The following is a 21,977-nucleotide window of genomic DNA, read 5'->3' as shown; positions in this document are numbered from 1 at the left end:
TTGTCTGAATTCACGTATTTTTATGTTGTCTATATCTTAACAAGTTGCTATAGTTATTATTTTCAATAGATTTTTTAGGCTTCATACTAGAGATGAGTGGATTACACACCATGACACAGTATTAGAAGATTTTGAATTTGTCTGAATACTTACTTTTGCCAGTGAGTTCTATACCTTCAACTGTTTTCTTTTTGCACATTCGTGTCCTTTTCTTTCAGATTGAAGAACTTCCTTTAGCATTTCCTGTTAAGAAGCCTTTGGTGTCAATGAATTCTCTAAGCTTTTGTTTGGGAAAGACTATCTCTCCTACAGGTTTGAAAGAAAGCTTTTGTTGAATGCAGTATTCTCATTTAGCAGTTTTTTCCTTCAGCAATTTGAATATGTTGTGCCACTCCCTCCTGGTCTACCAGGTTTCCACTGTTTGCTGTTTCCAGACAAATCAGACCTCCTTTATGTGTTATTTCCTTCTTTTTTCTTGCTGCTTTTACAATCCTCTTTGACCTTGACCTTTATGAGTTTATGACATGCGTTGGGGTAGTCTTAATTGGGTAATTGGGTTGAATCTATTTGGTGATCTCTGACCTTCCTCACTTGGATATTTATATCTTCCTCTAGGTTTGAAAAGTTTTCTGTTATGATTTCTTTAAATAATCTTTCTAACCGTTGCTCTTTCTCAACTCCCTTTGAATGCCAACCGCTCTTAGATTTGCTCTTTAAAGGTTATTCTCTATATCTTGTAGGCATTCTTCATTCCTTTTCATTCTTTTTCTTTTTTCTCCTTTGCATATTTTCACATTGCCTGTCTTTGAAATCAGATTCTTTTCTCTGCTTGATCCATTCTGCTATTGAGAGCTTCTAATGAAGTTTTTAGTGCAGCAAATGCATTTCGCAGTTCCAGGATTTCTGTTTAAGTGTAGTTGTTGTTGTTGTTGTTGTTGTTGTTTTAGGGTTTTTTTTTTTTTTTGAGATGGAGTCTCACTCTGTTGCCCAGGCTAAAGTGCAGTGGTGTGATCTTGGCTCACTGCAACCTCTGCCTCCTGGGTTCAAGCAATTCTCCTGCCTCAGCCTCCTGACTAGCTGGGATTAAAGGTGCACACCACCATACCTGGCTAATTTTTATATTTTCAGTAGAGACAGGGTTTCACCATGTTGGTGAGGCTGGTCTCAAACTCTTGACCTTGTGATCCGCCCACCTCGGCCTCCCAAAGTGCTGGGATTACAGGCATAAGTCCCTGCATCTGGCCATTTTTGTTTGTTTTGAGACAGTCTCACTCTGTGGCCCAGACTGGAATGCAGTGGCACAATCTCGGCTCACTGCAACCTCCACCTCCTGGGTCCAAGTGATTCTTGTACCTCAGCCTCCTAAGTAGCTGGGATTACAGGCGTGTATAACACCTGGCTATTTTTTTTATTTAGTAGAAATGGGGTTTTACCATGTTGGCCAGGCTGGTCTCAAACTTCTGACCTAAGGTAATCCACCCACCTTGGCCTCCTAAAGTGCTGGGATTACAGGCCTGAGCCACCATGCCCATCTCTTCTGTTTGAGTTTTTAAAACACTAAAAAATTTTTAATATCCTTGTTAAATTTATCTGATAAATTTATAAACTGCTTTTGTGTGTTATCTTGGAGGTCACTGAGTTTTCTTAGAACTGTTATTTTGAATTCTCAGTGTGAAAACTCACACATTACCATCTTTTTAATATTAATCACTAGCTCCCCGCTTTGTCTGTTTGGGAAGATCATGGTTCCCTGTTTGCTGTTTTTATGAATGTGTATCTGTGGCTTGGCACTGAAGAATTAGTAATTTATTTCAGTCTTTGCTGTCTAGCTTGTTTTGCTTTTTCTAAGATATGTTTGCTTGGAGGTTCTTTGCAGTTTGCCTGTTGAGTTTCATTAATGCTAGATTGCTACCTGCTTTTCAGCACTAGATAGTGCTGTAAGTCCATCCAGGTTTGCCTCAGTTCTCACAAACGTTCAGAGTGTTGCCCATCATAGGTTGGTAGAGGAGGCCCCAGAGAGAACACTCCAACTGTGTGAGAAGAACACTGGCTAGAGGTTTGTGCCCAGAGGACCCATGCAGTGTGCCTCTTAGAGCATGGTGCTGCTGAACAGCCACTCTGATTTAGTGTCTCCTTTGGCTAAGATAAAGAGCAGAATTTCAAGGGCTGAGGTTGCTCTTTGTCTCTAACTGCTCTCAGGGGTTTTTCTCCCTACAGGCACTCACTATGCTTCTTGTTCCTTCACAAGAACAGTTTTCCTGCAAAGAAACTCAAGATAGTGGGAAGGCTGGCTGGCTACCTCAATTTCACTTTTTCCAGTGTGGAAATTGAGTTGCGGAGGAATTTTCTGCATGGTCCCTGGTAAATCAGAGGAGTGCATCACAGAGAAGTCCATTTCTCTTACTGTCTGCTGAGAGTTTTTCATTTCTTTGTATACCCAGGGATCAACTCAGCCTCAGACTTGAGTTCTGGGATACTGATGGTGATAATCCTGGTGCTCATTTTCTGAGGGGCAGAGTGAAGCCAGATTGGTTCTACTCTGCCAGTTTGGAGACGTTACTCCTTCAAATAACTTGCTAACTTCTTAAATCTTACGATATATTCACTTAATTGCTAAATATTTTACATAGGCCTGTAAATCAAGGAACATAGTCCTAGACCTCCAGGTATGATTCGGTATGGGTCGACAATTGAGTACCTTGCTTAAGAGGCAACAAAAATTATATTGACAAATAATCTTGTATTTAAAGTTAATTATACAGCTTTCTGTCAACCACAATTCATTTACTCAGAACTGATATTAATAATGGCCCAAAAGTAAATAATATTTCTACCTATGGCAGAAATTAAATAAAAGCATCTGATATAAATACCACACATTATATAGGCAAAATTTCTTGAGAACAGAAAAGGAAGCAAAAGTAGGTACAGATGAAAGTACTTCTAAAAACAGGGTAGGGAGATCAGAAAAACAGGATTGAGGAAGGAGGTAAGAAAGCAAGCTGAAGGAGTTCCTACCTGATGGCATATATTTTCTCAGTGAAGAAGGATGGAAAGTAAAGGCAAAGAGCAGTGAAGTGGGGGATTTAGCATGATGAAAATTAAAGAGTTGTTTTAGTCTGCTTAGGCTGCCATTAAAAAAAAAAAAAAAAAAAAAACACCACAAACTGGATTGCTTAATCAAAAGAAATATATCTCGCAGTTCTGGAAGCTATGAAGTCCAAAATAAAGAAACTGGTCAATTCATTTCTTGCTGTGGGCCCTCTTCTTGATTTGCAGAAAGCCACCTTCTCATTGCATCCTCATATGGCGCAGAGAGAGCTCTGGTGTCTCTCTTCTTAAAAAGGCACCAGTTCTATTGGATTAGAGACCCACCCTTTTAACCTCATTGAATTTTTTATCAACTCTCCACAGGCCCTGTCTTCAAATATAATACAATGAGGACTAGGAATTCAACATGTGAATTTTGAAGGGACACAACATTCAGTTTAGAATAAGAGTTTAGACAAACTCTGTAAGAAACTGGAAAAAAAAAAAGAAGAAACCCATAGAAGGACAATCAGAAACCATTATGGCTGAAGTTGGCTACCATGCAAGTTCAGAAAACTATAGACAGTCACCTACAAGGTAACTGGTACTAGGCTATCTTTCCCAACATAAAATATAAAAAATGGAAAAAATATATGAAACAACTGCTTTTAGATGTTGGATAACAAGGCAGCACAGTATTGTGATCTCCAAAAGAAGGGGAAAAAAATGACACAAGATCCATGATAGCCCAGGTTTACTACTTGGGGACATATATTAGCTACTTATGGTAGAAAGGATGCCAGATGTGCACATGTACCCTAGAACTTAAAGTATAATTTAAAAAAAAAAAAAGAAAGAAAGAAAGGATGGCAGATAGTCTCACTAAGCCAAGAAGACAGATCTCGGAGTTCAAGTTTGTTGAGGCGGCTGGAATGAATTTTAGGGCAGAAAAGTGGGAGCTACACAGAATGAGAGCTTGAGAAATACGCATATGGATCTTCTTGAGTCTTTGACTGTATTCGAAGCTGTGTATGCACAGAGTGAGATACCATGAAGCTGAACAAAAAATATCTACCAGGGACAAAACATATACCAGGGACCTGTAAGCTGAGTCATAGTACAGTTCATACAGGATTGAGAAATCTATAAGTTAAAACAAACCAAACTGGAGATGTGTCATTGAATACTTGGGACATTCAATAAAGACCCAGAAATGTCACATGATAGAAATAGAGATAAACTAGCCTTAGTGTGAAAGTTACTCTAGATTTTCCCTTAAAATGCTTAAATATAAATGGAAAAGATTAAACTTATCTTCAAGTAAATTGACTATCAGAACAAAATTCAACTCTCTTCAAAGAAAGACAACATTTAGACACTCAACAATATAACCTATAAGATTATCCAACATATAATAAAAAAATACTAGATTTGTAAAGAAGCAGGAAAACACGACACATAACTAAGAGAGAAACCAAAAATAGAAACACAGAGAAGTTGCAAGGATAACAGAACTAGTAAACAGATTCTTTAAAACACCTATTATAAAAATGTTCAAGGATATAAAGAAAAAAATGAACTTAAAAAGAAGGGAAGTGGGATTTTAAAAATGAACCAAAGGAAACTTCTAGAGATGAATACAATATCTGTAATTTAAAAGTTCACTGGAAGAGTCTAATAGTGTATCAGACACTTGCATTAAAAAATTACTAAACTTAAAGAAATAGCAATAACCACTATTCAAAATGAAGCACAGAAAGAAAAACAAGGCTAACAAAAAATGAATAGAAACTCAATGACCTATGGGACAATACTAAGTTATCTAAGTTATGTAATATTTGTATAACTGGAGTCCCAAAAAAGAGGAAGGAGACAGAAAAATAGCTGAAGAAATAATGGCTGAAAACTTTCTAAATTTGCTAAAAATATGAAATCACAGATCCAAGAAGCTCAATGAACTCCAAATAGGACAAGCATAAAGAAAATCACATAAAGGCACATCATAATCAAACTGCTGAAAACTCAATGATAAAGACAGAAATCTTAAAAGCAACAAGAAAAAAAGACACATTACTTACAAAAGCAGAAAAAAAAATTTAGCCCCCAACCAATTTAAAGCAATGCTAGTCAGAGGATGATGGAATTGTATCTTAAAATAGAATGAATAAACTTAAAAAAAAAACTGTCAGCCTAGAATTCTATAAATAAAGGCAAAATGCTTTTTCAGAAAAATGAAACTGAGAAAACCTAGCAATAACAGACTTGAGCTTCAAGAAATATTAAAGGAGGTTCTTTATGTTGAAGAAAAATAGCTCCAGATGAAAACTCAGATCTAAAGAAAAAGAAAGAGTACCAAAAATGAACAATTTGTGGAGAAATATAAAATATGTTTTTCTGGGGTTTTAATTTCACTAAAAAATAATTGAATCCCTTCTGTTACCCTTTTCCTTTCTCCTTCCCATACAGTTCAATCCTAAAGTCATTAGGTTGGGCCAAGCAGAGTAGGCATCCATGCCAGATGAAGGGTATGGGAGGAGCTAAAGTGGCCCAGGGCAGGTATATCAGAACAAGTGTGGAAAGGAGGGTATCCAATCAGTGGGCCATCCTGGCTCAGAGTTTGGAGCTCAAGAAAAGTGAGGAGGGTGTCTCCAAGGAGGAATGGCCTAGAGTGAAATATCAGAGCCCAAGTGGGAAAACGAAGGCAAATTGAGGAGGCATGATTTATTGTGGGGTATTGGAGCCCAAGGCAGGTGATAGATGGAGCCCAAGAAGAAGTGAACAGCCCAAATCCAAGTCCTGTGCCACTGAGATGATGTCATGAGACCATGTCTATGATCTTTCTAACAAAAACACCTAACAGTAGTCTACTCATGCAGATATTATACATAAAACAAGTCCAAATTGAGAGACATTCTACAATAAAACATCCCTAATCTTTATGTCAAGGTTAGGAAAATTAAAGAAAGATTGGGGAACTATTCCAAACTGAAGGAGGCCAAGGAGACATGACATCCAAATGCAACATATGAACTGGACAGGGTCCTTTTGCTAGAACATTTTGGGACAACTGAAGAAACCTGAATTGGGAGGATTTTGATTGTCAACTGTAAAAGCATGCCCTGTTTATAGGAAATACATCAATAATATTCATGGTTGATGAGGCATCATGTCAGCAACTTACTCTCAAATTATTCAGGAAAAATGTTCTTTGTACTGTGTTTGCAACTTTCCTATAAGTTTGAGATTGCTAAAAACAGAAAAATGTATGCTGGATAAAATGTAATTGACTATTTTTTTTTCTTTTGTGAGATAGAGACTCACTCTGTAATCCAGGCTAGAGTGCAGTGGTGCGATCTCGGCTCACTGCAACCTCTGCCTCCAGGGTTCAAGAGATTCTCTTGCCTGAGCCTCCCAAGTAGCCAGGACTATAGGTACACACCAACATGCCCAGCTAATTTTTGTATTTTTAGTAGAGACAGGGTTTCACCATGTTGGGCAGGCTGGTCTCAAACTCCTGACCTCAGGTGATCTGCCCGCCTCAGCCTCCCAAAGTGCTGGGATTACAGGTGTGAGCCACTGCGCCTGGCCTATAATTGACTATTTAAAGCAAAAATAAATTATATTGTAGAGTTTATAAATCTATAAAAGCAAAATAAATGACAATAATAGCACAACGCACAGGAGGGAGAAAATAAAAGCATAATCTTGTTAGGTCCTTTAATGTAAAGTGGCATAACATTATTTGAAGATAGTCCATGCTATCTAAAATGCATATCGTAAATCCTAGAGCAGCCACTGATTAAAAAAGGAACATTAGCAGTCAGAGGCACAGGAGTTCACAGGAAAAAAAAAAAAAAAAAAAGATAGCTGCGTGAGTGTAGGAAGGAGTGTGATATGGCTTAGAAAAACAACTAAGAATGACATACTAATATGACATTCAAAAAGACAAATAGGTGAGGGGCCAAGATGGCAAATTAGAAACAGCTCATGTACACCAATCTCACAGAAAACAAAAGTGCTAGTGAACACTGACCCTGCAGGCCAACCATCTGAGAAACAACATTCGATCCATCAAGGCAGCAGGGGAACACAGATTGCAGAGAGGAATGAAGCTGGGGACCAGCCTGTCTGGGCTCAGCATGGAGTCAGGAGAACCACTACAACATGAGAAAGGGTGAGTGGGTGAGAGCCCCCAGGGGGATTCACACTGTTTACAAGGACTTGTGCAAGACTGGGAATGGGAGAATCCCCCCGGCTTCCCCCAACACCCTGCTACCACACTTTAGACTGAGGCAGAAAGCCAGTCAGACATTTTTGAGGGGCAACTCCTTAGTGCAAGGGGACCTCTACAAGGTTTGGGCCCTGGAGCAGACCAGCACCAGCACTACAGCCCCAACAAAGGCTGCGGTTGCAGTACCTGGAAGCAGTAAAATTGTTCCACCCCTCCTTGCTGGACAGGGCTAGGCACCAGTTTCCAGCCCAGCAGTCCTGCTTCAGCCCTTACTCAGCCAGCCACTCAACCCACCTTTGCCACTTGGAGCCCGGTGGGCAACACTTGCTAGAGCTTGCAACCCAGTGGTCCCACTTTTGTGTGAACTCAGCTAGGGGGTGCAGTCTCCTGTTGTCCTAGGAAACACCTGGACAGTAGGGCAGGTGTCCCCACCTGCCCCCACCACTGGTAGCCAGGTTGGCAATACCTACTAGAGCTTGCAGCCCAGCAGCCCCACATCTGTGTGAACTAAGCCAGATGGCATAGCTTCCTGTTGGTCCAGGAAACTCCTGGATGGCAGGCAGAGCCCATGACCCCACCCACCCCACTACTGGTAACCAGGTGCCAGAGCTTCCAGCTCAGCGGCCCTGCTTCTATATGAACTCGAATGCAGGGCACAGCTTCCTGCTGTCCCAGGAAATACCTGGATGGCAGAGTGTGCAACCCCACCCACTCCCGCCACTGGTAACCAGGCAGACAATGCCTGCTAGATGTTTTGGACCCGTGTTCCCACTCCTACGTGAACTCAGCTAGAGGGCAGAGCTTCCTCTTGTCCCAGGAAATACCCAGATGGCAGGGTGAGCGTCCCCAGCCACCACCACCACCAGCAGACAGGTAAGCCATGTCTGCTACAGCCTAGAGACCAGCAATCCTACTTCTGCTTGAATTTGCTGAGAAGTGCAGCCTCCTATTGCCCTGGAAACACCTGGATGGCAGGGTGGCCAACTCCACCCACCCCTGCCTCTCATAGCCAGATGGACCACACCCACTAGAGCTTCCAACCCAGCAGTACCACTTCTGCCTGAATTCTACCTCAGTCTATAGTGTGGTAGGGGGGTTTAGGGGGAAACCAAGGGGATTCTGCCATTCCCAGTTTTGCACAGGTCCCTGTGGAGAGTATGCATCCCCCTGGGGGCGCTCACCCACTCACTCTTTCCCATGTTGCAGTGGTTCTCTTGGTTCCATGCTGAGCCCAGACAGGCTGGTCCCCAGCTTCATTCCTCTCTACAATCTGTGTTCCCCGGCAATCTCATGTTTTCCCAGGAAGCACACAGACAGAAGACAAGGGTTGATCTGGCAAGGATATGGCTTGTATGCCAACTGCAGCCCCTGCCTGACTGAGCCCTGTGGAACAGAACACCCAACAAAAGAAACATGGGCATGGAGAGAGTAATCAGAGGTGGGGGGTCCTCCAACATCCAGGAGTATACTAGAATCAAGGCCAGTCAAAAGACCACCTTATTCTATAATCAAACCCCAAGGGCATCAAAGAAGAAAAAAGCAAACAAATCCATCCAACGGACAGCAGTTTCAAAGATTAAAGAGATATCGGCCCACACAAATGAGAAAGAACCAGTGTAAGAACTCTGGCAACTCAAAAAGCCAGTGTCTTCTTACCTCCAAACAATTGCCCTAGTTCCCTAGCAATGATTCTTAACCACGCTGAAATGGGTGAGATGTCAGATGTAGAATACAGAATAAGGACAGGAATGAAGATCATCAATATACAGGAGATAGTTAAAACCCAATCGAAGAAGTCTAAGGAGTATAATGAAACAATACAGGAGGTGGTAGACCAAATGGCCATTGTAAGAAAGAAACAGGCCAGGCGTGGTGGCTCACATCTGTAATCTCAGCACTTTGGGAGGCCGAGGTGGGTTGATCACCTGAGGTCAGGAGTTTGAGACCAGCCTGGTCAATATAGCAAAACCCCATCTCTACTAAATACAAAAAATTAGCTGGGTTTGGTGGCACATGCCTGTAATAGCAGCTACTCGGGAGGCTGAGGTGGGAGAATCGCTTGAACCCAGGAGGTGGAGGCTACAGTAAGCCGAGATTGCACTACTGCATTCCAGCCTGGGAGACAGAGTGAGACTCTGTCTCAAAAAAAAAAAAAAAAAAAAAAAAAAGAAAGAAAAGAAAAGAAAGAAAGAAATTGATCTGATAGAGCTGAAAAACACAATAATGTACTTGTAAGTACTAACAGCAGAATCAACCAGGCTGAGGAAAGAATCTCAGAGCTCGAAAACTGGCTCTCCTAAATAATTCAGTCAGATGAAAATAAAGAAAAAAACAATAAAGAATAATGAACAAAACCTCCAAGAAATATGGGATTATGTAAACAGACCAAATCTATGACTCACTGGTGTCCTTGAAAGAGAAAAGAGAGGGAGAGAAACCGAGGAACTTGGAAAACATTATTTCAGGATATCGTCCATGAAAATTTCCCCAATCTTGCCAGAGAGGCCAACATTCAAATTCAGGAAATGCAGAGAACCCCTGAAAAATGCTACAAAAGAAGGCCATCCCAAGACACATAATCATCAGATTCTCCAAGGTCAAAATGAAAAGAAAAAAGGTAGCTAGGCCCAGACACAGTGGCTCATGCCTGTAATCCCAGCACTTTGGGAGGCCAAGGCTGGTGGATCACCTGAGGTCAGGAGTTCGAGACCAGCCTGACCAACATGGAGAAATTCCATCACTACTAAAAATACAAAATTAGCCGGGCGTGGTGGCACATGCCTGTAATCCCAGCTACTCAGGAGGCTAAGGCGGGAGAATCACTTGAACCCGGGAGGTGGAGGTTGCAGTGAGCCAAGGTTGTGCCACTACACTCCAGCCTGGGTGACAGAGCGAAACTCCAACTCAAAAAAAAAAAAAAAAAGGCAACTAGAAAGAAAGGGCAGGTCATCTGCTAAGGGAACCCCATCAGGCTAACAGCAGACCTGTCGGCAGAAACCCTATAAGCCAGAAGAGATTGGGGGGCCTATATCCAGCATTCTTAAAACACATAATTTTCAACCAAGAATTTCATATCCAGCCAAGCTGTTTCCTAAACAAAGGAGAAATAAGATACTTTTCAGACAAGCAAATGCTAAGGGAATTCGTTACCAACAGACATGCCTTACAAGAGGTCCTGAAGAAAGCACTGAATATGGAAAGGAAAGACCATTACCAGCCACTATAAAAACACACTTAAGTACATAGACCAGTGATACTCTAAAGCAGCCACACAAACAAGTCTGCATAATAACCAGCTAACAACATGATGACGGGATCAAATCCACATGGATCAATACTAATCTTGAATGTAAATGGGCTAAATGCCCCCAATTAAAAGGCACAGAGTAGAAAGCAAAACCCAATGGTATACTGTCTTAAAGAGACCCATGCAGTGACACCTATAGGCTTAAAGTAACGGGATGGAGAAAAATTTACCAAGCAAACAGAAAACATAAAAAGGCAGGGGCTGCTATTTTAATTTCATGCAAAACAGACTTCAAACCAACAAAGATCAAGAAAAGATAAAGAAGGGCATTAAATAATGGTAAAGGACTCAATTCAACAAGAAGACCTATCTATCCTAAATATATATGTGCCCAACCCAGATTCATAAAGCCAGTTCCTAGAGACCTACAAAGAGACTTAGATAACTACACAATAATAGTGGGACCTTTGAATACCCCCAATGACAGTATTGAACAGATCATCGAAGCAGAAAAATAACACAAATATTCAGGACCTGAACTCAACGCTTGACCAAATGGACCTAATATAAATCTACAGAACTTTCCATCCGAAAATTACAGAACATACATTTTTCACATCTGCACATGGTCCATACTCTAAAATCAACTGCACATACTGGGCATAAAACAATCCTCACCATATTCCCCAAAAGCAAAATCATACCAACCAAGCTCTCAGACAATGCAATAAATATAGAAATTAATGCTAAGACTATCAATCAAAAGCATACAATTACATGGAAATTAAAAACCTGCTCCTAAATGGCTTTTGGATAAATAATGAAATTAAGGCAGAAATCAAGAAATTCTTTTAAACTAATGAGAAACAAGATACAAGATATCAGAATTTCTGGGACACAGCCAAAGCAGTGTTAAGAGGGAAGTTTATAGCACTAAACACCCACATCAAAAAGTTAGAAAGATCTCAAATTAACAACCTAATATCACAACTAGAGGAACTAGAGAAACAAGAACCCCAAGACTAGCAGAAGACAAAAAATAACCAAAGTCAGAGATGAACTAAAGGAAATTAAGAGGCAAAAAACCATACGAAAATCAATAAATCCAGGAGCTTTTTCTTTGAAAGAATTAATAATACAAGGTAGACTGGTAGATAAACTAATTTAAAAAAAAAAAAAAAGAGAAGATCCAAATAAACACCATCAAAAATGGCAAAGGGTGCATTACCACTGATCCCCCCAGAAATACAAAAAACCCTCAGAGATTATTATGAACACTTCTACACCTAAAACAAATGGATAAATTCCTGGAAACATACAACCTCCAAAGAGTGAACCAGGAAGATTAAATCCCTGTAAAGACTAATATTGAGTTCCAAAATCAAATCAGTAAGCCATGACAGTAAGATTGTAAAAAGGCCAGGCATAGTGGCCTTTCTATACCAGAAAAATACAAAAATTAGCCAGGCATAGTGGCACATGCCTGTAGTTCCAGCTACTTGGAGACTGAGGTGGGAGGACTGCTTGAGTCTGGGAGGTTGAGGCTGCAGTGAGCCATGATCACACTACTGCACTCTAGCCTGGGTGACAGAGCAAGACCCTGTCTCAAACAAAAAAATCTAATCAGTAATAAAAGCCTACCAAACAGAAAAAGCCCATGACCAGATGGATTCACAGCTGAATTCTATCAGATGTATAATGAAGAGCTGGTACCATTCTCATTGAAATTATTCTAAAAACTGAGGAGGAGGAATGCCTCCCTAACTCATTCTATGAGGCCATCATTATCCTGATACCAAAACCCAGCAGAGATACAACAAAAAAAGAAAACTTCGGGCCAATATGCTTGATGAATATGGATGCAAAAATCCTCAAGAAAATACTAGCAAACCGAATCAAGCAGCACATCAAAAAGCTTTTCCACCATGATCAAGTAGGCATCACCCCTAAGATGCAAGGTTGGTTCAACATACACAAATCAATAAATGTGATACACCACATAAAGAGAACTAAAAACAACCACACAATCATCTCAATAGATTTAGAAAAGGTTTTCAATAAAATTCAACATCCCTTCATGTTAAAAACCCTCAACAAACTAGGCACTGAAGGAACATACCTCAAATAATAAGAGCCATTTATGAAAAACCCACAGCCAACATCCTACTGAACAGGCAAAAGCTGAAGGCATTTCCCTTGAAAACCAGAACAAGACAAGGATGCCCTCTCTCACCACTCCTATTCAACATAGTACTGGACGTCCTAGCTAGAGAAATCAGGCAACAGAAAGAAATAAAAGACACTCAAAGGAAGACAGAAAGTCAAACTCCCTGTTTGCAGACAATATGATTCTATGCTTAGAAAACCCCATAATCTCTGCCCAAAAGATACTTAATCTGACAAACAACTTCAACAAAGTTTTGGGATACAAAATCACTGTACTAGCTGTGCGCCGTGACTCATGCCAGTAATCCCAGCATTTTGGGAGGCTGAGGCAGGTAGATCACTTGAGGCCAGGAGTTCGGACCAGCCTGGCCAACATAGCTAAACCCTGTCTCTACTAAAAATACAAAAACTAGCTGGGTTTGGTGGCCCATGCCTGTAATTCCAGCTATTTGGGTGGATGAGGCATGAGAATCGCTTGAACCCAGGAAGCAGAGGTTGCAGTAAGCCAAAGTTACACCACTGCACTCCAGCCTGGGTGACAGAGTGAGACTCTGTATCCACACTGAGAGCCAAATTAAGAATTCAATTTCATTCACAGCAGCCACAAAAAAAAAGGATAAAATAAATAGGAATACAGCTATAACCAGCCATAACCAAGGAGGTGAAAGACGTCTACAACAAGATTTAAAAAACACTGAAAGAAAGAAAACACAAATGGCACAAACAAATGGATAAACAACCCATGCTCATGGATAGGAAGAATCAATATTGTTAAAATGGCCATACTGCCCAAAGCAATTTACAGATTCAATGCTATTCCTATCAAACTACCAATGACATTTTTCACAGAATTAGAAAAAAAATATTTTAAAATTCATATGGAACCACAAAAGGGCCCAAATAGCCAAGGTAATCCTAAGTGAAAAGAACAATGCTGGAGACATCACATTACCCAACTTCAAACTATACTATAAGGCTATGGTAACCAAAACAACATGGTTCTGTTACAAAAACAGAAATATAGACAAATGGAACAGACAAACAGAGCCCAGAAATAATAGACAAACAGAGCCCAGAAATAATGCCGCACATCTACACAATCAAGAAAAACAAGCAACAGGGAAATAACTCTTCATTCAATAAATGATACTGGGATAACTGGCTAGCCATATGCGGAATATTGAAACTGGACCCCCTCCTTACACCACATACAAAAATCAACTCAATATAGATTCAAGACTTAAATGTAAAACTTAAAACTATAACAACCCTGGAAGATAACCTAGGAAATACCATTCTGGGCATAGAACTTGGCAAAAATTTCATAATGAAGATGCCAAAAGCAATTGCAACAAAAACAAAAATTAACAAATGGGACCTAACTAAACAAAAGAGCTTCTACCAGCAAAAGAAACTATCAACAGAATAAACAGACAACCTACAGAATGGGATAAAAAATTTGTGAACTACACACCAACCGAAGTCTAATATCCAGAATCTATAAGGATCTTAAATTTACAAGAAAAAAACAACACCATTAAAAGAGTGGGCAAAGTACACAAACACTTCTCAAAAGAAGACATGTGCGCAACCAATGAGCATATGAAAACATGCTCAACATCACTAATCATTAGAGAAATGTAAATCTCACACCAGTTAGAACGGCTATTATTAAAAAATCAGAAAATAACAGATACTGGCAAGGTTACAGAGAAAGGCAATGCTTACACACTGCTGGTGGGAATGTAAATTAGCTCAGCCATTGTGGAAAGCAGTTTGGTGATTTCTCAAAGAACATAAAACACAATTGCCATTCAACCCAACAATCCCATTATTGGGTATATGCCCAAAGGAATATAAATCATTCTACCATAAAGACACATTCATGCATATGGACATCACAGCACTATTCACAATAGCAAAGATATGAAATCAACCTAAATATCCATCAACAGTAGACTGGATTTTTTAAAATGTGGTGTATATATATATATACATTGAAATACTATGCAGCCATAAAAAAGAATGAGATCATGTCCTTTGCAGCAACGTGGATGGAGCTGGAGACCATTATCCTAAGCAAACTAACACAGGGACAGAAAACCAAATATTGCACATTCTCACTTACAAGTGGAAGCCAAACTTCTGAGTACATATGGACACAAAGAAAGGAACAGACACCAGGATCTACTTGACGGTAGAGAGTGGGAGGATGGTGAGGATCAGAAAAGTATCTATTGAATACCAGGCTTATAACCTGGGAGACAAAATAAATCTGTACACCAAACTCCTATGACACGCGATTTACCTACATATAACAAACCTTTCCATGTACTCCCTGAACCTAAAATAAAAGTTAAAAAGAGACAGAGAGAGAAATAATTAGGGCAAGGATGACAGACTTTATTACACAAAGATTTAACATTTCTGTCATCAGCCAGGCGCGGTAGTTCATGCCTGTAATCCCAGCACGTTGGGAGGCCAAGGTGTGTGGATCACCTGAGGTCAGAAGTTCGAGACCAGACTGGTCAATATGGTGAAACTCAGTCTCTACTAAAAATAGAAAAAATTTTAGCTGGGTGTAGTGGTGGGCACCTGTAATCCCAGCTACACTGGAGGCTGAGGCAGGAGAATTGCTTGAACCCAGGAGGCGGAGGTTGCAGTGAGCCAAAATTGCGCCATTGCAATCCAGCCTGGGCAACAAAAGGAAAAAATCAACAAAAAAAAAAAAAAAAAAAAAAAAAAATTCTGTCACCAAAAGACTCCACAAGCAAAACTGAAAGCAAACATCAAGTGTAGGGGAAAAAATCTCCAAATATATTCCAAAGGGCTAATATTGCCAATATAAAGAGCTATTACAAACCAGTAAGAAAATTATAGGAATTACAATGTAAAAACAGACAAGATAGGAACAGGTAATTTGTAAAGGAAGAAATAATGGGCAAAAATAACCTTATTCTAACTGAATGCAATATATCAAGAGTAGGATTATATGTGTACATATATATATATATATATATATGTATGTGTGTGTATATATATATATATTTTTTTTTTTTTTTTTTTGAGATGGAGTTTTGCTATTGTCGCCCAGGCTGGAATGCAATGGCACCATCTCAGCTCACTGCAACCTCTGCCTCCTGGGTTCAAGCAATTCTCCTGTCTCAGCCTCCCAAGTAGCTGGGATTACAGGCACATGCCACCACACCTGGCAGATTATAGTATATAATGTATAGTGTATTCATACAAACCTGCAATATCGCTCTTTCAGGTAACAGTGAAATGTCACATCTTAGAGTCTCATCTACAAGAGAGCCTTCAGAAGAACTTTGTTCAGGAAAATTGGATTCTTCTGCAGTAGCTCTTTTGAGTATTAACCTATTTTTCCATTTTTTCAATTGAAGTTCATGTTTTAGTATCTGCAATGAAAATAATTTTAAAATTCCATGGAATTGCTGTAACGATCAAGAGAGATTACAGACATAAAGCACAGTGTTTGACACAAGAATAGAACAAATTAAACATTATTTATGATTGTCATCATTACTACACAACTATAATTTTTCATAAGCATGTTTAACGTTCTCTGAACCACCAAAGTATTACAGATCATTTCCATTAGTTGTCATAAAACACTGGCACAGGCAGCCACCTTGAAAGGCTGATCTAGTCTCCTCTTTCACAGATGAGGAAGTGAGGACCACAAAGTCAAGGCTCTGGCAATGATAAAACTGGTAATTGGTGCATGGAGTGAAGGTGATTAACATACGGATAACAAAAAAGGGAAGTCAGAAGTAATGTATTTGGGAAATTGCCAAATTTATCATCACAGGAAGTCCCCATTTTAACTCTTGATACACTTCTGAAAACTGTGTAACAAACAAAGGTAGTAAGTATTTCAGTCATAAACATATACACACAATATTGGGGTAATATATATTGATGTAATATATATGTGTGTATGTATGTGTGTGTGTGTATATACACACACATATTAGAGCCTGAGGAAGAACACATGTGGAGCGCTTGACACACAGGTGTTCCCTGCCTCTGCTCCCAGCATAACCCTGCCAGCCTCACTCCATTTAAGGGAATGTAGAATGATTGTTAGGTCAATAAATCATGTATCTAGAAAAAATGTTCTCTAAACACACAATTAACTATATAATACACATATATCTTAACAATATTATAGTATATACAATATACATTATATATATTAATATATATCAACTGTGTGCAAAACATCATGCTCAGCATTCAGAGACTACTAAGAGAACAACACTGCCTGCTCTCAGGGATTTTTGGTTTATTCGTTTTTTGAGAAGGAGTTTCGCTTTTGTTGCCCAGGCTGGAGTGCAGTGGCATGATCTCGGCTCACTGCAACCTCCACCACCTCCAGGGTTCAAGAGATTCTCCTGACTCAGCCTCCCAAGTAGCTGGGATTACACAGGCCTGCCACCATGCCTGGCTAATTTTTATGTTCAGGGATGTTTAGCTGAAGCGGGTGTACAGGGGTGGACTGGTCATGTACTGTTACCTATTTCACTATTAGACAATCAGTGATCAGGCATAGAGGGCAGTGATCAAAACACTAGCTTAATAATACAGAGTAGTGGAAAGCACTGAATGAGCAGACTAATATAGTGTTAGGTACCCAAAGTAGAGCTGTTTCACTGGTAACACTGAAAAGGTAGTGTGCAAAAGGCAAAGCCTACAGGACAGCATACAAGACCATCAGCTCAAAACCTACACATTATAAACTTCTAGAGAGCATCTCAAGTAACCTCTGAGATGCTTAAAGCTCAGCACAGGCTCTAGCACTGTTTTAAGCATACATAAGTAATAAATCTCCTCATACTCTTTTGCTGCGTGTGTGCTATTGTTGGTCTCAACATCTGAACCAAATTCAGGCGAGTGGGGGCATTGATCCATGGGGCAACCACAAAAGAAGAGGATTTAACTTCACCCCACATTCTCTTTCCTATTTACCCTTACTTTGTATTTCAAAGAATATTAATAAAATATCTCCTACTAAATAATGTAACTACAGAAAAAAAATCCAGCATGTTTCTATGTCTGATCATAGTGTTACTTTGAACATACTAAACCAATATTAAGAAATGATATACTAATAGCTGAAGTAAATTTTAAATTATTAAGTTAAAGAACAAGAATCCCAGCCAGACGCAGTGGCTCACGCCTGTAATCCCAGCACTTTGGGAGGCCGAGGCGGGCAGATCACCTGAGGTCAGGAGTTCAAGACCAGCCTGGCCAACATGGTGAAACCCCGTCTCTACTAAAAACACAAAAAAATTAGCTGCGTGTGGTGGCAGGCGCCTGTAACCCCAGCTACCTGGGAGGCTGAGACAGGAGAATCACTTGAACCTGGGAGGCAGAGGTTGCAGTGAGTCGAGATCACGCCATTGCACTCCAGCCTGGACAACAAGAGCAAAACTCTGTCTCAAAAAAATAAAAATAAAAATAAAAAAACAAGAATCCCTTCAAAAGTAGATAATATTCAGGATTTTAGTATGTTCCACACACAGCATTATTATTTGAGGCAACATGAATATAACTGAAAAATCCAGATTCTTAAAAAATTGTTTCAATATACAATACCAGTTCATCTTCTTTCTTTTTACTCTTAAGTCTTGCTCTATTCCGCCATTTTGTTAGGATAATGGACAGTTTGTGACAATAGATGATCTGTTGTATCCGCAATAGCGTATCTGAAGGAAATTTACTAGATTACTGTATATATTAATAGTTATAGCTGTTTCCAAAAAACACAAAGTGATTTAATATTCTATCATGTTTATAATATGAGCCAATGTCACATCTGATCATTTTTGTTTGGTTTTATTTACACTTGAAATTAATTACTTTTGATAGCATTAATACTCTCGAGACTTTATCAACCTGGAAACATCACCTGTGCCCTCAGAAATTAAGATGTAATAGCTGCAATAGAAATCTCAAGACATGTATCATTTCTTTTTTTTTAAACAAGGTTGTTATTTGTAAAACCAGAACTTTTAAACTTTTTCATAAGAAATACAGTCATAAGGTAGCATTTAGATCCAATGCCTTTGAATTTAATTTTATGTCCTATGATTAACCATTCCTAACCCTTCATTACACTAATATTAAAATCTTCAGAAGGTCCACTCTAACTGAGATACCAACCACAGCCAGTCAAAAAGAAATGATTCTCTGGTTTGCAACAGCCATAAACAAGTTATTATCAGGAGAGCTGCAAAAAAATCTAACCGGAAGACAAGAGCTCATGGAGGTTATACTGAGTGGGCATGGATCACATTAATGTACCTCCCACTCACTCAGTATAACCCCCAAGGTCTTAAGAGAAAATAATTTTTATTTTTAAGTTTCATCATATATACATTAAATGTAATATTCGTAAAAAGCATAAACCTCTTTACAAAAATAGTCAGTTTTGGTACCTGTCCATATTATTTGGAACCCACCCAGCTCTCTATTACATAAAAAAGCTCATAGTAGATTCTATTTATATTCATGTATACATACACACAAATGCACACAAGATGTGATTTTAAATATGTCTGTTTTCTATTAAAATAAAATCCTTTGAGACAAATTTCATTAAGTATTTTTAAATTAGCAGCTCTACCTTCATTTCATGACAATTGTCTAGACATAAAAAAGACAGGTTCTCTAAGTATACAAAGTATGCTTAACTGTTAGTTTTTTTTATTATTTCAATAAATTGATACAAAAAGTAATTGCTACTAAGAAAGAATTTACTTTTAAGTTTTTCTTTCTGGTCTTCCATATAAGAGTGCCAGTGATGAAATACAGATTTCTGAAGTCTGAAATTGTAACATGTCACTGCTCTGTTCATTTTTTCAGCCAGGGCGACATTTTCATTTGTACGAGCTATGTCTCTCCAAGTGCTGCAGGCAGAAGACATTTTCTTAAAAATAATATTCTGATATTAGGGCAATATATCAGTCAATAAATTAAGGGGAACAAAGAACGACATCTCCTTTATGATCTCAAAAGCCACAGCATAGAAAGAAACTTCTACAACTTGGGTATGACCTGAAGAATTCCTAATAGTAATAGAGAAAAATGGAGATTATATGAGTCATATATCTTTTTGGATAAAATAAAGAAATCATGGGATGAAATCATGTTGTCATAATTTCAATTTACCAAAAGAACCACCTAATGATGTCTTTTTTTTAAAAGGAGTCTAAATTCCAAAACATATTTGGCTCCAACGGTTTCAGATAAGTTGACTGTGAAACTGTATTTTTAATTTTAAAGTTTTATTTTTTAAGAAAAGATAGTTATACCTTAAAGAAGTAAAATACATATTTTAACTAAGTAAAAGCTGATTAAATATAACAGAAATATATAATACAAAATGGTAGAAACATGATTAAATAGATAAAATCAGCACAACTGGCCCAAAGTGAATTTTTCTTTGTACGGAGGATATCAAGAATAAAAACACAAAGAGGAAGAAATTGTTTATAAAAATCACATTCTTACCAAAAATGAGTCTTTACTAAATGTCCAGTATAAAAGCTACAGGCTTTTATCATCAATTCTGGAGTCATCTAAAGTAAATAAATAATTGAAATACCCAATATTAGAAATAAATGGAATGCACGGACTACCTCGGCAAGATACTCAAGAAAAAGAGAGCAATGGATGCCAAGACAGAAGGGAATTGGGCAGCTGGAGACAGGAATGGGCTGAAAGAATTATATACCATTTATGTTTTGGAATTTTGTGTATGTCTATAAGCTATTTTTTTAAGTTAAAACCACAGCTTAATATATTTTCCCATTATATCTCACTTAGTTTGAAACATTTTGAGTTAAGCAACATGGCATTGTTATGATAATCTATATTTACAATAGTATAGAATTGCAGTTCTGCTGTTCACTATTAAAACAGAATGATTTTCTGAATCATTCTGAATCAAACAGAATGATTTTCTCAAGGATACAAACTGAGATTCTCTTTTCAACATAGAGGAATTCCTCATTTACCAAACAGGAATAGGAAAACCACATAAATTTAAAGTCTGAAGTGTGGACTATGCTTATAGAGATGCAAATTTATCACTTACAAACTATTCACAACAACATGTGGCAAGAGCTAACTGAAATCATCTACACCTTCTGTGCATTCTTTAATAAGTAAAGATATTATTATATTAACATATTTATTATATGCACATGGCTACTGTTAGGTGTTAATGGTGTTAAGTTTTCCTCTTATTTTATTGCCACTTTGCTTACTATATAGAAATACAAACATATGAGTCACAACTATTTGGTGTATAGGTAAGTTTAGTCCAAATCTATACCAAAAGCCAGGAATTCTGAATTCCACTTTTCTAAGGCAAATGTTTTCTCCTTTGCACATTGCTGTAAATACTTTGTTAAATTAACAGATATGGTATATATATGTACAAGAAAGGCCCACAGGACCCCTGACATGTGAAAATCCTCACTTTTGATGGAGATTAAATGCAAATTATGCCTACAGTGAGGGAAAACATAAATGATTCAAGTCATTCTTCACTAAATTCAGATTTTTATAGAAGAAAGGAATCCAGATAAGTAAAGAAGGAGTATTGAGGATATTATAGCAGACAGGATAAAAACCAAGAAGGGGATGAGGTGGCAGAGGCAAACAAATTTCATTAACATTACACTTTTTCAGTACTATTGTAGGTCCCTAAATTTCATGAGCCTGATTCTTTTTAGACGATATTACCTGAAAAGTCCTAAATAAATAACTACAGTAAATGATATGTCATAAAATATGAGTATATTATACGATCAAATGAATGTAGTTCAAAACATTATAGTAATAATGACTTTGAAAAGAATTATTAAAATTCAGCAAGCACCATTTAAACTCAAGTTTTCTTTTCTGATGTTCAATTCTTTAAAAGAGCATAGAGGTATTTTCTATTCTATTATTGAAAGAAGTAGTTTAAATCCTCATTAATTCATGATTTATAATATACGAGAATTTTTGCTATTCTAATATTCATTTTTTAAGAGTTTCTCTTCATAAATTTTTACTTTAACTTTACATTTATTGTTCTCCCAGTTTGGAAGGAAGGAAGGGAGGGAGGGAGGGAGGAAGGGAGGGAAGGGAAAAGAAGGAAGAAGAGAAACAATTAAAATCATGATTTTTTCCTTATTATTACTATTGGTATACTCTTGTTTTCTTCACAGGGAAAAGCAACTTTAAGAGAGCATCTCCAAGGGACTAATATGCAAGAGGACTCCA

At 38.3% G+C, this 21,977-nt stretch overlaps 1 protein-coding gene across 12 annotated transcripts in view; it reads right to left on the bottom strand.

Moving 5' to 3' along the window:
• FBXL13 (F-box and leucine rich repeat protein 13) overlaps positions 1-21,977 on the bottom strand; it is a 276,151-nt gene that overhangs the window by 209,860 nt on the left and 44,314 nt on the right. For 10 of the 12 annotated variants that reach the window (XR_004183440.1, XR_004183441.1, XM_017957017.3 and 7 more), the window contains 4 exons: positions 20,214-20,281; positions 19,461-19,609; positions 18,297-18,406; positions 15,926-16,093 (listed from right to left, as the gene is read on the bottom strand). The exons of 1 other annotated variant lie outside the window; for it this stretch is intronic. Coding sequence is in view for 9 of the 11 variants with exons in the window: in XM_017957017.3 (XP_017812506.2) it covers positions 15,926-16,093; positions 18,297-18,406; positions 19,461-19,609; positions 20,214-20,281 (495 nt within the window). In the remaining 2 variants the exon portion in view is untranslated. The remainder of the gene's footprint in view (positions 1-15,925; positions 16,094-18,296; positions 18,407-19,460; positions 19,610-20,213; positions 20,282-21,977) is intronic. One more of the 12 variants, XM_017957020.3, reaches the window with a different exon arrangement.

The sequence above is a fragment of the Papio anubis genome, chromosome 4, assembly GCF_008728515.1.
Source record: "Papio anubis isolate 15944 chromosome 4, Panubis1.0, whole genome shotgun sequence".
Lineage (NCBI taxonomy): Eukaryota > Metazoa > Chordata > Mammalia > Primates > Cercopithecidae > Papio > Papio anubis.
The sequence above is the reverse complement of the archived record's forward strand: the minus strand, read 5'-3'. Positions and strand labels throughout refer to the sequence as shown.